Source organism: Cyrtonyx montezumae, unplaced genomic scaffold, assembly GCF_038088225.1.
Source record: "Cyrtonyx montezumae isolate F1298 unplaced genomic scaffold, pur_monq_1.0 scaffold_7, whole genome shotgun sequence".
In the NCBI taxonomy this organism is placed as follows: Eukaryota; Metazoa; Chordata; class Aves; order Galliformes; family Odontophoridae; genus Cyrtonyx; species Cyrtonyx montezumae.
In genome coordinates, this window is record NW_027072078.1 from 31,684,017 (window position 1) to 31,702,781 (window position 18,765).

Genomic DNA, 18,765 nt, shown 5'->3' on the forward strand with positions numbered 1-18,765 from the left:
TTATACAGCCAGTCTTTTTTACTCTTCAGTACCAAGGTATTCTACTTACAACAAAATAAAAAGAAATCCAGATCTTTACAGCACACTGTTTCTAAAGCAGCAGCAAACCAAGATCTTTTAAGCCCATTAACTTCAAAGAGGCAAAGCTTTTCGGGGTTGACTAATCAGTTACTCAGCATCTCCCTGAGTTTCATTTCACTGAGATTAGGGGTGACAAAAAGTGTTTGTTTCCAACAGCTAGTGAGATGGCCAGGCACCATGGTGGGTACAGTCACATGGCAGGAGAGATGCAGTAATTCACAAGTAAGCAGAAAAGAAGAGCGAGCACAGATGGAATGGGAATAAACTTCATCCTTAACTGAACTGGTGAACTCCAGGTCAGTGTTTAAGGCAATTTATATAGGTCATGTCAGATTTGAGCAGGCCTCCTTTCTGTGTGATTAACTCATATGCTTATTCAGAATTAAAAAAAAAAAAAATCACTTCCAAGGCTGAGTGAAGAGGGGACAGAAATGTGAGGAATAACTCAAGTTTGCGAAGCAAACAAAACACTGAAGTAGCAGAAACACATTTAAGAGCTACTCATTTGAGCTTTAACATGACATTTCCTCATTTCATAGATAAACAGCAGAGGAATATTCACAATAGCAACTGCTTCCTCTGCCACCATGCCTCTTGAACTCTCAACCTGAAATATTTTAATGGGATAACACTGAAATAACAATTCAGACTTTTTAAGCTACAAGTAGCAGGACCACATAATAGATCACATCTGGTTTCAAAGCCATTGGCCAGGAACTTGCTTACCCAAATTTAACCTTAAAAAGCTTGTATTAAATAAGAGAGCCAGTAGAGGAGGGTAGGGATGGAGGGGAATTATTTCTAGAGAAGTCACTTCTTTATCTCCTGTCCAGGGAGATACTTGACCAAGGCAGGCAGCATTAGTACAGCAAAAATAGCCACAGCTCCAGAGCAAGCATTTCTCATGGCAAACCCCTCACCTAACTCTACAGAAGGGGATCAGGAAAAAGCTGCTGCCCCTCATAGTCATGTAATCTCTTCAGCAACCTTCAGACTTGCACAGAAAGCCTTCCTGAGAAACAACTTCTTGATTTAACATCTTCAAGAAATTGAGACATCATATTACACTGTAGACCACAGGCAACTCCTGCTGAATGCAGATAGCTATACCATCTTGCATGGCTGCTGCATAGTGGGAATGCTTGTATGCTTACCAGTTACAGTGTAAACAACTCATTTCATCCATTGAGATGTTCTCTGATGTGAATTTAAGAAAGACAGGCCCAGTACTTTTTCCACTGTAAACAGTGCAACGTATGTGCCTACTCTTTCTGTAAATCTGTTGACTTAGTCCTTAGAGCATCTTTTGAAATTACTGCAGAGTTAACACCTTGTTGTTCTTTTGCTTGTCAAACCATGTACTACTATTAGCATTTCAGAAATAAAAGAAGAAATGAACAGCATGGACTGTCAAATCCTCAGCTGTGTTATCAGGAAAACAGAAATATGAAGTGCTGTGTTTGAATCTCACTAAGAGCAAAATTCTAAAAACCCACCACAGAAGTTGCTATAATATTTGAGGGGAGGGAGGGTGTTTTGAGGCAGCACACATGATGCCTAGAGCCAAGCTGTCATAGCAACAACCTCATTAAATTGTCCCTCTTGAGAGTGCTAACCTGTATCCCAACTGTTGGAAAGATGTCATTTATAATGGGACTTAATTCAGTTAAGAGTCAAAGTACAGTAGACTTGCAGAAAAATGAAATTGCTAATTTAAAGAATTCACAGAGGATCATAATACTTCATTAAAAGGCTGCAAAAAAAAAAAAAAAACCCTTGTCTTTCATCCTCATCATCCTCCATTCTCCAAAACAACCACCTCCAGTATTTCAGTATTTTGACCTCTTCAGTGTATAGTTTGCACCTTCTGTGACATGCTTATCTGTGGGGCTCTGAAGGTGCCTGTTTCTTCTTCTATTGGCCCTAAATGCAAGATATGACCAATATTTGCTTATCCGTTCCAACACCAAACTCCAGCCAGTTACGAGCCCACAGCCAGAGGCTGTAGCTGCTCTCCTCCCAAATGTTTCCATTCTCAAGGCTCTTCCTTTCAAGAAGAAAAAAAAAGCACTCAAAAAAGTGTGTATCCGAATGAATATTTTTACCATTAGGCAGAGATGGCCACCAACTTTTAGAGCTGCTTCAATACCAATACCACACTTGCCACTTCCATAATGGAGTGGCAATAGAGCAACGGAAACATTAATGCATATTTGGATTTCATTTTTAAAGATCTATGATTTAATAACTTTAATTGACAGCAATAATGCCTGAGTACAATGCATTTTGGAAGTGCCTTTCAGTTTTTAAAGCAGTGGAGATAATTGTAAATGAAAAATGAAAGAAATCTGCACTACTCAGAAAATGAGTCATTAACCTTCCAACCCGAGAGCTACCGCTGGAATCTGGACCAGAAGGACTGAAGAAACAGCAAGAGCTGTTTTGGAGGCAATTCAATATGTTACACTGATTTCTCTCACTTGTCTTAAGCTCTTTCAAACCTGGCCTGCACCTCCCAAAATGTGATCACTTAGTAGGTCACCAACACATCAGAGATGCTTGCTAGATCTTTAAGAAGAGCTAGGCCATACATATTATATCCACAAATGTGGCCTCACCTCTTGAGGTGAAATAAAGTAAAAACATAAGCTACCCATTGGACACCAACATTTTCAGCTAAGTGACAAACCCAGAATTTCCTTTACACTAGTAGCTCCTGAAAAAATTAAGTTTTCCAGCTTTTTTTATTTTGCAGTGTCACTTAGAACAATAGAGATAAATGTTCTAAAAACATCTGTTCAGTATTAGCTGTGTAATGTAGATTTACATCTGTCTTCCAGTATGTCTTAATCCAGTAAGAAGGTAACCAGATAAAGCCCATGAGAGAGACTTCAACTGTAGAACATGAACATCAAATTAGCAGGAGACACCTCATTTTAATATGTAAAAGTAGCTAATAATACCCATAATATTACCCATAATCTAAAGAAATTTAATCTTTTTTCAAGTGTGCAAATGGCTAAGGGAAGAACTCTGTTTCAAAAACAAGATGATCATAATCTTAAAAAAGCCCTGCTCCTGTACACACTGCTCTTTATTGTCCCACATAACACACTAAGATATATTGCATCTTATGCTTATAAAAGATGTTAATTCTTTCCTAACGAATTATTTTCATTAAACATGCAATTACTGCATTGTATCTTAAAACAAAAATATTCTTTACAGCTCAAGGTATGATTTCATTTGGTACGTGTGGAGCTATGCAGGGCTTTCTGTATTTTAGCATGTTTATTTTCTGGCTGTTGGCAGAACTGTCCAAGAGCATACTTGAAGCCAGTTGCAATGTACAGATTCTCAAATTAAAAAAAAAGGGAGATATATTGGCCAGACAGTTAATTAAATGGCACCAGGACATTTTTTTCCACTCCTTTCACAAACTTCAAATCATATTCCAATCCTATATTAGGGACACAACAACAGCAAATATAGTAAAGCTTAATTTATTGTAGATTTCTAACCTGGTTCTTTTAGAGAGTGTGATGAGCACATTTTAGCAGAACACATTAGTTGCACCCATTTAATAGGAGGGAGATTGGCAATGCCTTTCCTTTTCTTGCTCCATATCAGGTAGGGTCCTACTTAAAGCACTTAAGAAGCCCCACAGCTTTTACCTCTTCAGTAATAGTTCACCCTTTTCTGGGATACAAATTCTCTCCAAAATCTGTGCTACTGGGCAACTTCAAGCATTAGCATCACTCAAGGAGTGCAACTTCAGCTCCTAGGGCTATACTACCATGGCCAAGATCTGCTCACGCCTGTCCTCATTATTTGGTTCCAACAAAGCACAGCGAGTTGACACCTCCAGCAAAGAAGGCATTCTGGCTCTTGGGTTATCTGGCAAGCAAAGGGTCACCAATGGCAAAAACAGGAAGAAAAATGAAAGGCTGTCCTCCCACTCTAGCATTTATTCTGGTATCATTGCCCTGAAAGATAGAATTTCTTCCTCATTAATGAGTTACATAAGCAAGCAGCTCTTCCACATCCATCCCCCTTCAGGGCTGCCATCAGCAGCACTCAGCTAAATCCAAATTCAAACCTCTACTGCAACACTCTCTCATCCCAGCTTTTCAGAGACTTTGCTTTAAAAAAAAAAAACTATTTTATTTAAGAGATGTTGGAAGTTTCTGGAAAACCTTACCCCAACAACTTATGCAGAAAAACTTGCAAAGATAAGGGATATAAGGGTTATATGAGCCCCACCAGGCTAACAGAAAGCACAGGCTTTAAGAGGTGTTCCTTCCCAAGAATAGGGATGCATATTATTACTAGCTAATGAAATTCATATGCATACCTCCTACTTACTGCTTTTGAAGGATATTCTTCTGGATGTTTGGTGGCCCAGCAGACTGACATCTCTGATTATATTAATCTTTTTTTTTATCACTGGAACCAACACTCATGTCATCAAGAGGATTAAGATGACTATTAATAATGTAGTCCAAAACCTCACTGTTTATCAAACAGTTTCAACACACAACAGTTTCCTAGAGTATAATTTTTTTTATTACCCAAAAAAAAGCAGCAGTTTACTCATACACTCAAACTCACCGATTTTGAAATCTCAGTTTTTACTGATAATTGTATTCTGCTACTTCATAAAAAAAAAGTAAAGATTAGTCTAATCTACAAAATACAGTTTTAGAAATGTGCTTATTTTATATAAAACTGGTTGCTTTAAAGGGCAACCACTTCCACAGCACAAAGTTCATGTAAATCTCCCTGCAAGTCCCAAATGCAAACACTATCTACAAAGTCCACAGACTTCGTATTTCACAAAAGCTTTGCAGAATACATTTAACATGAGAGAAAAGCTAGATTTTATTCTTCACTTCATCTTCTTGACAGAAAGGTGTCAATAGTAAGATGCTCACAAGAAAGCAAACTGGAGCGTGTGTAACTTTATTACTGAAGTATGGACAGATTACTTTGTGTTATTAAAACATCACTGCAACACCGCTGACATTTGTGCCTTGCAGTGGCAGCAGTTTCTATTGAGATGAGCTGTTTTAAACCTTAGTTATTTATCAGTCACAAAAAATGTTATTCTTTACAAGACAGTTGAATGTAAAACACATCCATAGGTACCTGAAGTCCCAGAGGCCACTACTATTCATTTCCATTAAGATAATTAGATATAACTCATCTACGAGTTCTTCACTAAAACATTCATTTCCAACAACAATTTCTTTGAGGAATCCTGTAATTTCATGAAGAAAAGAAGGATGCTTGATTTCCCTGTGGCTTAACATTGCTGCTTATCTCCACTCATAGGAACGCAAAGTTTTTGGTTCAGAAACAGTGGAAACCTGTAAAAGTTGTGTTTTTTTCTGTACTGGACATGGCCTTTCTTGCTCTCTACCAAATGAAATAATCCAGTAATCTACAAGTAGCCCTCCTAGCCTGTTTCCATTACCCACTTCTCGCCTGTTTGTTTCCCTCAGGCTGCAATTCCAAATGAAAGCAGCATTCAACAGGCACTTGAATCCACAAAAGCTGTTACTATCTAATAAGCTCTGCAGCACCTGGACTCCTGAAGTCAGGAGAGGCTTTCCCAGGCATGAGGTTTTGGAAATTTGATAAGTGAGATATACTACTCAAAGTACCAGTGCGCAATCTAAGGTGAACAAGTGAAGTTAACCACTCCATTTACTCACAGTATAAACACAAAGCTCCTGGTCAGTGAATGCTTATCAGGTGTCATGTTAAGCAGTTATTCAAAGATTTCCACTTTGATACAGCAGCTTTTCTGTTAAACACAGAATAAAAATGCGGAATTAAATGCAAATTTAGAAGTACTTAAAAATAGTTTTCCCTTGTTAGTTTTATGCATGCATGATCAGCCAGTTGTGACTGCTTCAAGATAAACATGCTCAACACTGGCATTCTTCCCAAAACTAACACAGCCCCAATATAGTTGGTTTCAAGAAACAGTTCTTGAAAGTGCTACTCCACTCCTAGGACCACCAAGGACATGCCCATGCCATCTTCAGCAAGAAACTGCCCACTGTGATGCTAAACAGACCATTTACCTGGTCTGGGGAGCCTGCTTTGGCAGGGGGATTGGACTAGATGATCTCTAGAGGCCCCTCAGAACCCCTGCAATGCTGTGACTCATTAAAACGTGTAAAACTTTGAGAGGTATTCTATTAATTTTGCATACTTACATCACACTTTTCTCATCTATATAAGCTTCATTATAAAAAGCCTTTTTTAAAGTACTCAGATCCAACTACCAACTCACAAACGCGATACAGAATTCAAGTGGTGCTGCAGCTACCACTACTTTAGCACTTATTTCATGTAAATGCTTTTAGTTGTGCTCTTAACACTCCACGGCCACACATTAAGCACTCCTGCAGTCACTGGCCACCTCCTGAGCCCAGCCAACACCACAAGAGCAGCAGTCACTGCACGTTTAGCTGCATTACCTTGTCTTTGCAAGGCACATTTGTCACAGCATGACACCGTTGTGAAAAGACAGGCCACCAATTAACGCAAATCAGTGCGGTTTCATTGAAGAGCTTTTAACGATTCTCACTGACAAAATCATAGCATGGCTCAGAGTGTTTTACTCGTTGCTGAACACTACTAATTGCTTAGTGGAATTCAGCTTCCTGCAGTAGATATCACATAAGTGCACGGATTGTATTAAGAATATTCCACAGCAAAACTTAAGAAATAAGCAGTTTTACTTGCTTGAATGTGTTTTAAATATGGAGCCTCACAGTTTGTATCTGAGCAGTATTACAGAACTCCATCATTTTGTTGAAAGCCATCTGCTTCCAACTGTCTTCTCATTGCCCAGAGATCAGTCAAACTTGGGTATGACAGACCAGATTTCTACACAGAAAAAAAAGCTACTCACAGGACAAAGTAAGCAACAAAGGCTGGATATTTGCATATACCTCCTTAGAATTTAGTGAAAATGAACTTACAGAAAATGAACTTATCTGATACTCTCCGGCACTATTATGGTATACACAGTTTGCAGGCCTCTGAAAATATCAAAGTGGCAGATTAGCTGACACCAATTCTCCAGAGGAGTATAATCTACAGAGTAAATGGGTAATATTGTATACTGTCAGCTCCATTTAAATCACAGTGCCTTGAAACCCAGAAAGAGAAACGTAACATAAGCCAAGAAAAGGATCTCACACTGATGGCTCTGTACACACTGATCTAGATACAAGCTCCAATATGAAGCACTGAAGTAATAGGGCCATTGGGGTCATGGTGTAAGACTATGTCTGCTTGGCCTTCTGGCGTTCTGGTTTGACTGTACTTTGCAACAGTATCTCTCCCTGTCTAATGTATCACATATCCATGTATACATTCTCACAGAAATGACTTACAGCAGCCCTATATGGTTAACTGTTGCAGGCAGGCAAGCTTCAGACAACACCTGCAAGGTACACGCTTGCTCTGCTGTAGCCTCGCTTTGTTGTCCACAGAAGCATAATAAAAGCAACCCAACCTGAGGCACAGAGTAGCACCTTAGCTTTTCCACACATGCCATCTCAACTCGCTTCATCTCCATTGCACAATTTAACAATGTAGCCTAAAATATTTTCCTAAAAATACCATAAAATGACATTACCAGAAAACATTCGTTGTTCACTGTTCTTTCCATAATCTAAATATAAGAATGAACCTCCTGGCTCAGAATTTAGTTCTGCAGCCACCTTCCCTTGCTTTCAGTTGTGAGTATCCAACTCTGCTTGCAGATATCACTCAAAATAAATAAATAAAACCCCAATGCACTCACTCAAAATACATTATTTTACACTATTTCTAGTGAGGTGAGGTTTCATTTTTTCCAACACAGCATTCATTTATTCCAACCAAATAGACAGTAGTAGTTTACCAAGTATTAAAATAGAAAATCTCCTACAATACCAAGTTGGAAGGGACCAATAAGGATCTCCAACATCAAGCCCCAGCTCTACACAAAGCCACCCAAACCCTATGACCAAGAGCAGAATCCCAACATTTTTACATTCAATTTGTATGTCAGCTGATAACCCCACAAAGATGCTCCACAGTGCACAGGTGCTGAGAAATGGTAGACAACATGAAAACTTCAAGGAGCCTAACAGTGAAATTGCATTCGTTTCTATATATTAATTGCCAGTTTTTCAGCTACACTGATTATTTTATCACCCCTATGCATGCACAGAAAATGGGAAGCTGGATGGTACATCAGCATCAGTACTAGAGTACACACTCTCCCATGAGTTTTGGATCACTGACAGTTTTGTTTACTAGAAAGCAACCTTCATGATTTCAGAACAGAGTACTCACTCCTGACCCAGGTGTCATCTTATTATTTTCACTTATCCTGCTCATGCAGTAGGAAGCAGAATGAGCTACAGTTCTAATACCGTGTTAAACATCCCTGTCACTGTATTTCATTACACTAATTCAGCAGATTTTGCGTTCTGAGTTCCTTTTAATGAGTCTTAGGTACTTCAAGTGAGTGAAAACTAGCAGTAACTAGACATCTCAAATGGTAAGTACAGTGCTTCATCTAGAAAATGAGCCAGCCTTGTCTGCATCACACAGAACTAAGTCCAACCCATAACCTAACAGTTTCCAAGTAGCAGACCACACAAATCAGCATACTGATCTGTCTGGAATTTTGCCTGTTTCTTTCACCTCAGGAAAAGGTGATCTCCCCAAAACAAGTGATTTTTTTTCCCCCTAAGTGAGAAATAGTCAATATAGCATTTATTAAAATTGAATAATTGATGAAATAACTCATTCTCTCAGTTTGTAATAGTCCTCTAGAAAAGCAGTCATGATTTTATCCAATTATTTTCCAAATTTACTTTTAAAATATACAGTGCGCTCAATAAAAGAATGCCAAGCCGAAGTGAATCTAAGTTTGGAATAAAAATACTGCAAGAAATAACTTCTTTTTGCACAAAATCTCTAACAAAACAAAATAATAATAACCTGTCTTCCAAACAAGATTCTTCAGTGATATTTTAAATGAAGTGATCCAAAGTTCCCTGCCTTCCTAAATCCTGACCCGATTACTACTAAAGACAAAACAATACATTGTTTTCAGCTGTGTTAGCTCAGGTCTGCAGTCTTTGTTTTACTAGGCTATCAAATAGAAAAGCCATTCTCTGGAGAAGTTTCACTGCTAAACAGTATTCTTCCCTTTCATAAGCACACAGTTTTACACAAATATCAATATACTTCAAATAAATCAGTGTTTGCATATGCAAAAGAATTGTGATGAACTTCCCTTGCTCACTCTTCTTTTGCATTCAGAGCAAGCAGAAAGATGGAGGTGTTTTGGGAAGTCTATCTATCAGCCAGAAAATTGCTGCAATTTTCTTGTGATCTCCTTGCATTTTTTACTTTGTTATATGCATTTTTTTTATACCTGCATACCACCACAGCATCTCTCTAATGAGGTATGCTGGAAGGATATCAGATAGTACTATTTGGGAACATCTTTCAGTGCCTGAAAATTAGTTTAAAAAAGAAAAAAAATCACACAAGAAAAATGCTTGACTGCATATTACAAAAGCAACAGGTGCAAACAAGTGCTCTCCACCAATAGCAGCAGAATAAGTGTCAGCCTAAACTATCTGACAATATCAAAACTGATTTTTAAAAGCTGTTAACAATTATTTTTGCTAGTTTGCAGATAGGCAAATTGAAATCACAAAGCATTATATGAAAAATGAATATTTTTGTTTTGCTGGAGCGTGTGCTCATGAGAGCAGAAGAATTCATCCTTGACAAAACAGCCCACAGGAGAAATACTGCATTTGCAAAGCATTGCATCAGCATTTGTCTTGCACATGGTCTATTCCCCCTCCAATATATCATCGTATGACTATTTGAGAGAACAAAACGACATGTTTTCACTCTCCAAGATTCCTTTGTTCATTCAAAGGAAAATAGCAAAGCTTCTGAACTACTACTAAATAAAACTCTGTGCTGGTGGAAACCTTGAGGAGTTATACATGTTTCTTATTCTCAGAGTTCAAGATTTGTCTCTAAAGCACTTACCCAATCACACCTGAAGCACAGTCATTCAGTAGAGTCACGCACAGAAGCTACCACGGAATGTCCTACTGACAATAAGGACATAGATTATTCTAAATGCATCAATCTTACAAAGAAAAAGGACGTACATTACTTCTGAAATGAAGCTGTGTTTCAACAGCTCAGCTCCTCTGGAAGGCCATGTTATTCAGCAGAAAGCCACACCCGAGTTGGTTAGAAACATCAGCTGACATTGAAAGTACATTTCAGAACACAGTGTACTGCACCTAGAACTCTTAATACCATAATCTCTACTTTCCCACCTCAGAAAATTTAACTCTACTTCTTACTGAAGAGAAATAAGACTGTTTCTCACTTTGAGACAGGCATTACATCATCTTTTTGAAGCCCTGATACTTATTAGTACTCTATATACTGCAGTGTTTGGTTATTAACACAACTACAACTTACTACAGTCTGGTGGAGAACAGTGTTGTTGCTAAAGGGACAGTCATATTTTAAGTGTCAAATTCTATCCTCACATTGGAAGGGTTCATGAAGGAAAAAAAAGCCCCAGTCCAATTCCATGCTAACATTATAGGTGGGAAGTACTGATATACAGGAACAAAGCCAGATAAATAAAAAGATTTTGCTTTACTGCATTAGAAAATTCAGAGCACCTTGGGAATTTCTATTACCATCATGAAAAACAGCTAGACAATACAACTATTCAGTAAATTACATTCATCATTGCTTACAGATAATTTAAGACCAAATACAACTTGTGTAACTACAACACACTGGTGGGTAGGATGGAAGGTATGTAGTCATTAAGTAATTACATTAAAAAAATCCAATTAATTTCCAATTGCACTCAGATCTAGGACCTAGTGTTGCATTGCCCGCACTTAACCCAAACTCATACTAAGCCTCAATAGTCATTACCTGCATAAAGAATTCAAGTTTGATATTTTACCACTGTTTATTATTAATGTTTTGAGTAAGTGCATAAGGAAGTCATTTTAATGGCAATATTTTACAGTATTACATTTGAAAAATTGTGACTATTAAAGACAGATTAACACATTGAAACTATGAGATGACATGACTCAAAGTATGCTAAAGTAACACAACCAGTGTTCTACTAACTAGTGTTCCTGCATCTCTACAGATAACTATTACTCTAAGTTCTTAAATTAAAACTACCTACAACCTTTACATCAATAGGATAAAGAAAACCCTGTTTTGTTCCACTCCAGACAGAAGATAAATGGGCATAACAGAGCTCCACAGAAACAAGCACTTCTGAGCTCCTGTCTTGTATCACTGAAGCCATCATGAATTTTGCCACACGCTTTAGAGTAAGATGGGACCAGTGTGAATGTAATGGTACATATATATACACACACACACACACACACAGACTTAAGTTTATATATAATACTTCAGAAAAAAAAAAGCTACTGCATGAAGTGAGATTTTCCACAAGTCTTTGGAGCTTAACTACATCAACCTGCAGGAAAAGTTGCCAGAGCTCTATGATAAATGAGTAAAAGGCTTGCTACAGGACAGGTTTACATACAGTCCTTTCATAGAAAGCATCTTGTTTCAAACTGTAAAGCATTACCCTTTTGAACTGTACATTTGCAACACTTTTTTCCTTTTATTAACCTAGAGCTCCAAAATCATTGAGCTAAACTAAAAATAAGCCAGAAAAGGGAATGTGTGCACCACTTCAGGGATAACCACACGGCTTGCTCAGTCTCCAGAAGCATCAGGATTTTGTTCATGCAATCATATACCCAATCAAGAACAAACATACATCACCGATTGCCCAATAAAATTGAAATTGCATTTGTGGAAGTCTCTCACGATTTCTCCCTTTAATTACTTATTGCACATCCTTCTACTACTGTCCTAAATTCCTTGATATATTTTCACCCTTCCCTGTAATTTTGCCTCTCCCATGACAGACAAGTTCTTAATAGCAGAACACGCCTCCTGCAACATTGTTCTTCAGCATAAATAAATAGGAAAGTCACTGTGACCTTGGATGTATTTCTTTCATGTGTACAATATTAGTACTTAATACCACTTGTGTGTCTTGAACACATAGGTAATAAGTATGAGAACAAGCTCCATAGTACAGCACAGAAAAAGGTCCTTAAGAGAATACTTCCCAACAGATTGCTAAGCCAGAACTCAGGCTGGTGAAGTGCAGCAGCATTTAGAACATTCAGTTTCAAGAATGTTACTGCTAATAAGGAGCTTACTGCCAAACTTCCCAGTATATCCAGCTGCTCACTGTGACACCTTGAAGGAGAAGGAAGGCCACCAATCACCATCAGGAGAAGACATTGATTTCACCTGGTTTCATTCTGCTAACAGGTGAGTAATCCAAATTAACATCAGCTGAACCTAGGAACGGAGTTCTCAGGCTCAGAGTAATTTATCTCCAGCCTTTACTTAAACATGGTCAAAGGACACTGAAAACAGCAAATTCACTGCTAAGTGGAACCAAGGTTGACGTTTTGGAGACTACAAATCCAGAGAGAAGCCACTTTCATGAAGGTTTGTCTTTCCTTCTTTAAAAAGCTTAAAATCACCCCCAAAATATTGATTGAATGCGTGCTACCCCATCATTCAGCAAGCATCGAGTTCCCAGACAACATTTCTCCACTCAGTAGAGGACCAAACCTGCAAGTCCTTGGGGACAAGCAGGGCTTCCAACCCTAGCACTGGGATTGGACTTGTGAAGCTCCACTGTGGTTTCTCAAGCTCCTTAGTGAAACCATTACAGCTTCTTTGCCAGTGAGCTGCAAGTTTCCTCAGGAGGAGATCGACTGAGGCATCAAAAAGCAAGTTGTACTTCATGACTGAAGTGGCATAATGCAGCTGTTATCCTCATCTTATCAGCTTCCCTGCTGTATTCCCCTCACCAAACTATTTTACTTCGCTTTCTTTTCACCTCTTTCTCCACACCGTTTTTCCTTCCTTTTATTTATGCAGCTTAAAATAAAGCATTTGTAACCCAACTAAGGACAACTGACAATAAAATTCTCCCAGTCAACTGCAAACCTAGAGAAGAGGTTTCATTACTTCAAACTTCAGTGGGATTTTTATTTCTTCCTCTTTTCTTTCCTAAGATCATCCACCAGTGTAATAGGTGTTACCTCTCCCTACAACACTCGCTAATATTTAGCATTACCATGGCTACCACGCCAGTGCTATTAACACAATCCATGACATTCTCCCAATTCTCTATTACCAGTGGTGAACCATAGTGCATTCCAAATTTCAGTGCCTTCCACATACATTAAACCTCACATGCTTCAGTGCCTCAGAATTTCTTCCCGTGAAGGAGGATCAGCCTGGTACGGTCAATAATTTTAGCAGTATATCATGAAGTTTATCTGATGTGCAAATGTAATTTGCTGTCTGGATGCCTCAACCTTTTTATGAGGAGACCATTTGACTTTTTTAACAAAAAGCCTTTTAAGTCTTGATTTGTACTCCACTCGGTTTTGATAAGACATGACATTATGATATGATGAGTTAGTTGATTCTAAGCAAATTTGATTTATCCCACTTTTTGGGCTGGTGTGCTTTACAGGGATGCTGTCTTTTAAGATAGGATTGATCAAAATGTAAGCTGACAGCACGTTTTTTTTTTGTGAAACACTAAGTCAGAGCGAGGTAATGAAAACGAAATACGGGGAAAATGAAGTAAATTTACACAACAAAAATTAATATTCAGAAATATTTCCTTATCTCCATCAAAGGAGATAGGATGATGAATCAGTTTCCAGAACAATTCTGCGAGATGTTTCCAAGTTTGATTCTTATTCATGAGATCAGATACAGGGCTACAGCTGCCGAAGTATAATCTGACCGTTCTGTGAATATCACAGAAAGTTCTTGAAACGTTTGCCATCAAACAACACTGACACAACCACGAATCTTCCCAGACAGAAGTAAGGTACTGAAGTACCTTTAGTAAAGCTGAAAGGTTTTCTAAGAACCTCTCCCCTATGGCTGAGCAGGCTACCCAGGTGCCAGTAAACCCAACACTACCTTCCTTCCTTTGCACTAATCTCATAATTATGAAGCAGCATTGCTATTAACACGCAAGTTTGGGATGCTGCAGCAACACTTCCCTCTCCGACAGCCGGTTGCTTCTCATTTCTGCTGCCCGAGTCACCTGAACAGCTTCGATAGCTGAGTGGGAAAGGACCGGAGGGGTTCGGGAGTTGAAGAACGAAAGCTCACCCCAAAGCGAGCAGCCAGAGCCCCCTGCGCTCCTCCCACCGAGTTGCAAGCAGTTCGTAAACACTTTGGTAGGTGGTGTGGATGCGATGGAGAGGAGGTAGATATCTAGTGGTGAGGACTGAACGTTAGGCAGAACCGTGTGCCTGCTAAAACGAAGCTAAGTTCGGCACGCTGTAGGTACGACAGCGTTCAGCGCAGCCGCGTCCAATTGGGAAGGGAAAGGGCTGCCAGCTGCACTTCAGCCTGCTTTCTGATGAGCACCGAGGGGAGAAACCCGAGGCAGCTCCGCGCACCTGAGACACAAGGGATCTGCTATACCTCCACTCCACGCCAACCTCCCCGGGGAGGATGAAAACACGGAGACCTCTCCAAAACCCAGCTGAGGCTTTGCTCGGAGACTCGCTCAAGGAAAGGAAGAGTCGCAACTTCTGGCGCTGCCCGCAGCCCGAACGCTCGGACGCGATGAGGGCGGCAGCGTCACCGGAGGGAACTTCAGCCGCACTTCAGGACCGACCCCTCCGCGTTAATGCTTCCTCACGGGAGCCCCGAGCACCGCCGACTCAACTCCCCCAAGCTCCCCCGCAAGTCACTCAGCCCTCCACCCCCAAATTCCCCGTGCGCGGGCAAGACACCAACCCCAGAGCAAAGTTAAACCCTCACCTCCGCGGGCTCCCGCTGCCAGCACCTCCGCGACCGGCGGTAATCCCCAGAGCGCTGCCAGGAGAACCAGGAGGAACGCGGACATCGCGGAGGAGCTCTGCCCGCTGTCGGGTCGACGAGAGCTGAGCGGCGGCGACGACGACGACAACACCGCCGTGCCGGGAGACTCTGCGGGAGCCGCAGCCGCTCCGGCACTTTTCAACGCGGAGCGCACGCAGCGAGCGGGCAGCGCGGGGCGCCGCCGGTCCGCACAGCCGCGCTCCGCCTCCCGTCCTCGGCCCGCCCCGCTCCCCGCCCCGCGGAGCGCCCGGCGTTGGAGCGAACGGGGAGGGGGCTTGTGGAGGATGTGGAAAGCTTGATTTTTTTTAATCCGCAGGCCAGCTTTGGTCGGAGGTGACTCGGCAAAAGGGTGGTTAAACACGCGTCCTCTCTGCTGCGTCGAGGGGCTGAGGTGAAGGGAAGTAGCGCGAGGAAGGAGGCGCGTGGGATTTAGTTGTCACCTGAAGCGTTTTTAGCAGACTTCGCGTTTGGTTGGTGGTGGACCTTGAAGTTGATCCCAGTGGGCGATGAATCACGGAGTCGTAAAATTGTGGAATTATAGAATGCCCTGAGTTGAAATGGACCCGTAAAGATCATCGAATCCAACCCCTGTCCCCACAGCGTCACCCAAACCCTATGGCTGAGAGCGGTGTACAAATACCCCCTGAGCTCCAGCATCTCAGGGCCAAGCTCACTGCCCTGAGCAGCACCCCCCTTGTTCACCATCCTCTGGGGCAGAGCCTTTCACTAGCCCCCATCAGACAGTCCCATGCTGTCCTCTCAGGCCCTGTCACTGCCAGAGAGCAGAGCTCAGAGTTGCCCCTCTGCTCCCTTGAGGAGCTGCAGCTGCCATGAGGCCTCCTCTCAGCCCTCTCTGCTATGGGCCAGCACTCGTGTCCTCCCCTTCATTCACAATTCATGTTTGTTCCCCGCAGCAAAATCATAACTTCTGCTTTGAATAAGTGTATTATCTTGAAACTGTCACACAACATAACCGTGCTTTGCTTATCTCAGTTCTACAATATTTTATTTAATCCGATCTCTTTGCCAGATGAGAGGTGCTAAAGCTTTCGCATCACCCTCAGATATGAATTTTCTCCAAAGAAAGCAAGGTGCTGAAATTGACTGCTGAGACCTTTACATTTCAAGACTAAAAGCCTCAGTCCTTTTAACTTCATGTTTATATTCCCCAACATGGAACCTAATGCTTTTTATATGAAGTGACACAGCCAAGAAACTTCAAGGGGCAGAAAGACCAAGCGATGGAGGAAAGAACAACGCACAACCCAGGAACAACATGAAAAATGCAATTGTTTCTGCTGATATGGAGGAATGGCTCTGTGGTACTGCTGTCCAAGAAGGGAAAAGCCCCATCCTGGCCCCAGTGATTGCTATGGACTCAGTTTGGCAACACTCACAGTGGGTTGCTGGTAGCTTCAGTACTCCACATAATTTACAGATGAGGGGAAAAATCCAGTTGGATCAAATTCTGCATTTATCTACAGTCCACAGAGCTCATATGATTCCCTTGCAGTCAATTAGTATATACAAGACAATAACTGATCAGAATTCTAGTTCTCAGTGAAGAAAACACAGTGAGAAAATGTATACAGGAGAACCGTAAAATTCCAAATTGTCAAAAAATCCTACTTAAAATCAGTCTTTTTCCATGAGCCATATCTGTCACATGGTATAAGGAAATGGGGGTGTGCAGAAGAGTTTGTTGTTGCCATGTTCTTGGGCTATGGAAGTATCTTTACAAAATCCCAGGATCATAGAATGATTTGATGTCGATGGGACCTTTTAAGGCCATCTGGTCCAACTCCCCTGCAGTGAACAGGGCCACCTGTAGCTCAGTCAGGTACTCAGAGCACCATCCAGCCTGACCTTGGGTGTCTCCAGGGATGGGGCATCTACCACCCAATGCCAGTGAACTATCCTCCTTCCACTCCCACCTCTTTCATCTTCTGCAAAAGCCTGACGGTATGGACAGTTACAAGTAGCCATGCTTTTCCCCAAATGTTACTTGTTATCTAGCATCATGGGTTGCCACCTTTTCCCCTAAAAACACATCAACAAAAATCCTGTTTTCAGCCATATGATGCCTTATTTCTAATTTACTCCTTTCTGGTCTTATTCCATATTTATCTAACAACATTCCTCAGTGCTATTGAATAATTTTCTTTCATGATACAGTACTCATTTAAAACATTAACATTTAAAGAATTAATTGATCTTGCTTTTAGTACTGCAGATCCCACATGCACCTAAACTTATTAAAATATTTAAATAACATTTATAATATAAGTCAATGGTTTCCTTGTTTACAGGAAATAAAGTGACATACACAGTCAGGATTATGATTAAAAAGTGCAATTACCTGCAAGTAAGCATTTGTCAAATTGAGGCCTAAAAACGTGGCATGCTTTAAGCCAGCACTGAAGCAATAATTATCCCAGAAGCCTGCTTTTAAAATGCAGGTTGTTGAACAAATAGAAGTTGACCTTTGATAAATCATTCCCCGTTTCATTTCCATTGAACGTCACTGGCTCTGAAGTCACGATGGTGTGACTGAGCTGAATGACTTGAGCATGGCAGTGCAAATACACAGGAGCAGGGGGATGTCCCGTGTCTCCTTTTCAGCTCCAACAAAACTACAAAGAGCTCCTCAGTATAAAAGCTGTCATGCATATCTTCTAAGAGTAAACCTAACATTGTTTAATGAAGTGATCAGAGGAATAATCCAACCCTGTATCTATGGGCATGTATGATTCAACATCTTTAAATGATAATCTGGTCTATAACATGTTTTGCCTATATCTCAGAACTGAAAAAAAAAAAAAAAGAAAAAAAAAAAAAGAAGGAGCTTTGAGCTGGATATAGTTGCAGTATTTGCAGTAGAAAAAGAATTGAGTGTTTCTCAATGTCTTTTCTTCACTACAACTTTGAGTTATATAGAAACTAGAATGAACTGCTGCTGAAGAGAAAATCCAAAGTTAAAAGTGCTGTTTAGAGATCTGTTTCCTCTTATGGTACTTTCTAATTCCTTCCTCCTAATCAGAGAAATTAACGCTGACAGGTTAAATAAATGAATTCATCAAGCTATAGAATATTATGAAATCTCTTATTGAGATAAATTAAACAAAGTAGAACCAATCGTTCGTACTCGCTGGTGTAACACAACACGGGAATATTAATTACCAGCCAAAGGTAATTCTGACGTTAGGCACTGTGAAGCTACCTCAATTGCCTCACTGCAAATTGCCTTATGGCTTCACTAATTTATTCCCCATCACCAGGTGGGGAGGTGGCTTCTGTCACCCAACAGTTCCTGCAGTGCCAATGTCGCCGCGATGCTCAGCCCTTTGCAGAGGTTGCTAGGGGACGGTGCTGGCAGCAGGGCTGAAGGCATTTGGTTGTCCTGCCCTGGCCCACCAGCCAGAGAAAAGTTGCCAGGCAGCCACTGACCCAGGGGCAGAAAGAAGGAAGAAAAACCTGAGATTAGAAAAAAAAAAAATAAAGAAGTCCACAAAAAACCATCCTGTCCAAATTCACAGCTTTGCGTTACAAGCTGTCCCTAGCAGAGAAAACATCCCTAAAGGAATTTTTCATTACTGCAGTGCAACAGTGGTTTCATTGCTAAAGACT

The 18,765-nt window shown here is 40.7% G+C and overlaps 1 protein-coding gene across 1 annotated transcript in view; it reads right to left on the bottom strand.

The window, feature by feature from the left end:
• The window catches only part of LRP1B (LDL receptor related protein 1B), a 575,326-nt gene extending 560,163 nt beyond the window's left edge, over positions 1 to 15,163 (bottom strand). Inside the window, exon 1 of the mRNA XM_065751000.1 lies at positions 15,079 to 15,163. Coding sequence (XP_065607072.1) covers positions 15,079 to 15,163 — 85 coding nt within the window. The remainder of the gene's footprint in view (positions 1 to 15,078) is intronic.
• Positions 15,164 to 18,765: the final 3,602 nt, after the last annotated feature.